At 73.0% G+C, this 1,246-nt stretch overlaps 1 protein-coding gene across 1 annotated transcript in view; it reads left to right on the forward strand.

Moving 5' to 3' along the window:
- The window catches only part of MNEG_7548 (hypothetical protein), a gene marked incomplete at both ends in the record, with an annotated part of 3,110 nt that extends 1,986 nt beyond the window's left edge, over positions 1–1,124 (forward strand). The window contains 2 exons of the mRNA XM_014043983.1: positions 337–938; positions 1,082–1,124. Of these exons, the coding sequence (XP_013899437.1) occupies positions 337–938; positions 1,082–1,124 (645 nt within the window). The remainder of the gene's footprint in view (positions 1–336; positions 939–1,081) is intronic.
- Between the last annotated feature and the right edge of the window lie 122 nt (positions 1,125–1,246).

Genomic DNA, 1,246 nt, shown 5'->3' on the forward strand with positions numbered 1-1,246 from the left:
GGGGGATTTGGGGCGGCGGGGCGAGGGCTTCTGATTGCTTGGGCGCGCAGGTGTCGGTGGCGCCTGGCGCTGCGGGTCCTGACGTGGGCGCGTGTGGCCTGGGGGTCGCGCCGCCTGCATGCAAGATCAGGGCAATGCAGGGCGTCATTGCCATGCATGCTTGCGCTCACGAAGCCGCCTGGCGCCCATACAGACGCTCCATCCCTTGCCATGCGAGCGCCCTGCACGCATGGCAAGGGTGACGATTGCCATGCGTACGCCCTGCTGCCTACGTTGCCGTCGTCCGCCCCCTGGCTGAGTACCCCTCTCACGCAGCAACCCTCCCTTCGAACGCAGTCCCTGCTGGACTGGGGCATGAAGGTCCTGGACTGCTACAAGCAGCAGGCCGCCGCCAGCAAGCAGGGCGGGGTCGGCGCGGCCCCTGACGGTCAGGCCCAGGAGTCATACGAGTTTGCAATTGTTGCCCTCGTACGCGCGTTTGGCGCGATGCGGGATCAGTTTGCGGAGTATATGACTGCCGACGCCGCCGCGCGGCCCGCGCTCGCGGCGTCGGGGCTGAAGGCGCTCACGGGGCAGCTGCTGCCGCCGGTGGCGGCCGACCTGGCTGCCAAGTACAACAGCAGCGCGGCCTACTCGGGCGATTCCCTGCTGCAGTCGCGGGCGCTGGTGGCCGACATGCTCTGGTTTTCGCGCGAAGCCGCCGCAATCGGCGAGGCGACGGGCCAGGCCGGGCCGGCCTACGAGGCGCTGTTTGCCTACACAGGGGAGCAGATGCGCCACCTGCTGCGCTGGCTGTTCAGCGCCCAGTTTGGGGGCCCGCACGGCTACCTGCCCACCGCGCCGCCGGTGGTGCCCGCGGGCCTCGCGGCGTCGCAGGCCCTCTCAGCGCTCGCCGCCGCGGCGCTGCCCGCGGCCGGCGCGCAGCTGACCGACCCGCGGTGGCTGCAGGCGCGCGCGATGGGCACGCATGCGATGCTATCCGCCGCGCTCGACGCCGCGGCGCTGCCGACCGGCGCCGCTGCCAACGCCAGCCTCTCGGTCGGCGGCGTCGTCGCGGCCATGGGCGCGGCGCACGTCGCAGACTTTTGGGGCGTCCGCGTCGCGACAGCGCGCGCGACGGCTGATCCAGCTATGCGCGCGCTCGCGCTGGACGACCGCGGCGCGAACGCCGGCTGGCGCGACGCGGCCGTCGGCGCGGCTGCGGCGCTGCGCGGGCTGCGCGACCAGGTGGCGCTGCAGGGCGGCG

This window comes from Monoraphidium neglectum, assembly GCF_000611645.1.
Source record: "Monoraphidium neglectum strain SAG 48.87 unplaced genomic scaffold scaffold01344, whole genome shotgun sequence".
NCBI classification, from domain to species: Eukaryota; Viridiplantae; Chlorophyta; class Chlorophyceae; order Sphaeropleales; family Selenastraceae; genus Monoraphidium; species Monoraphidium neglectum.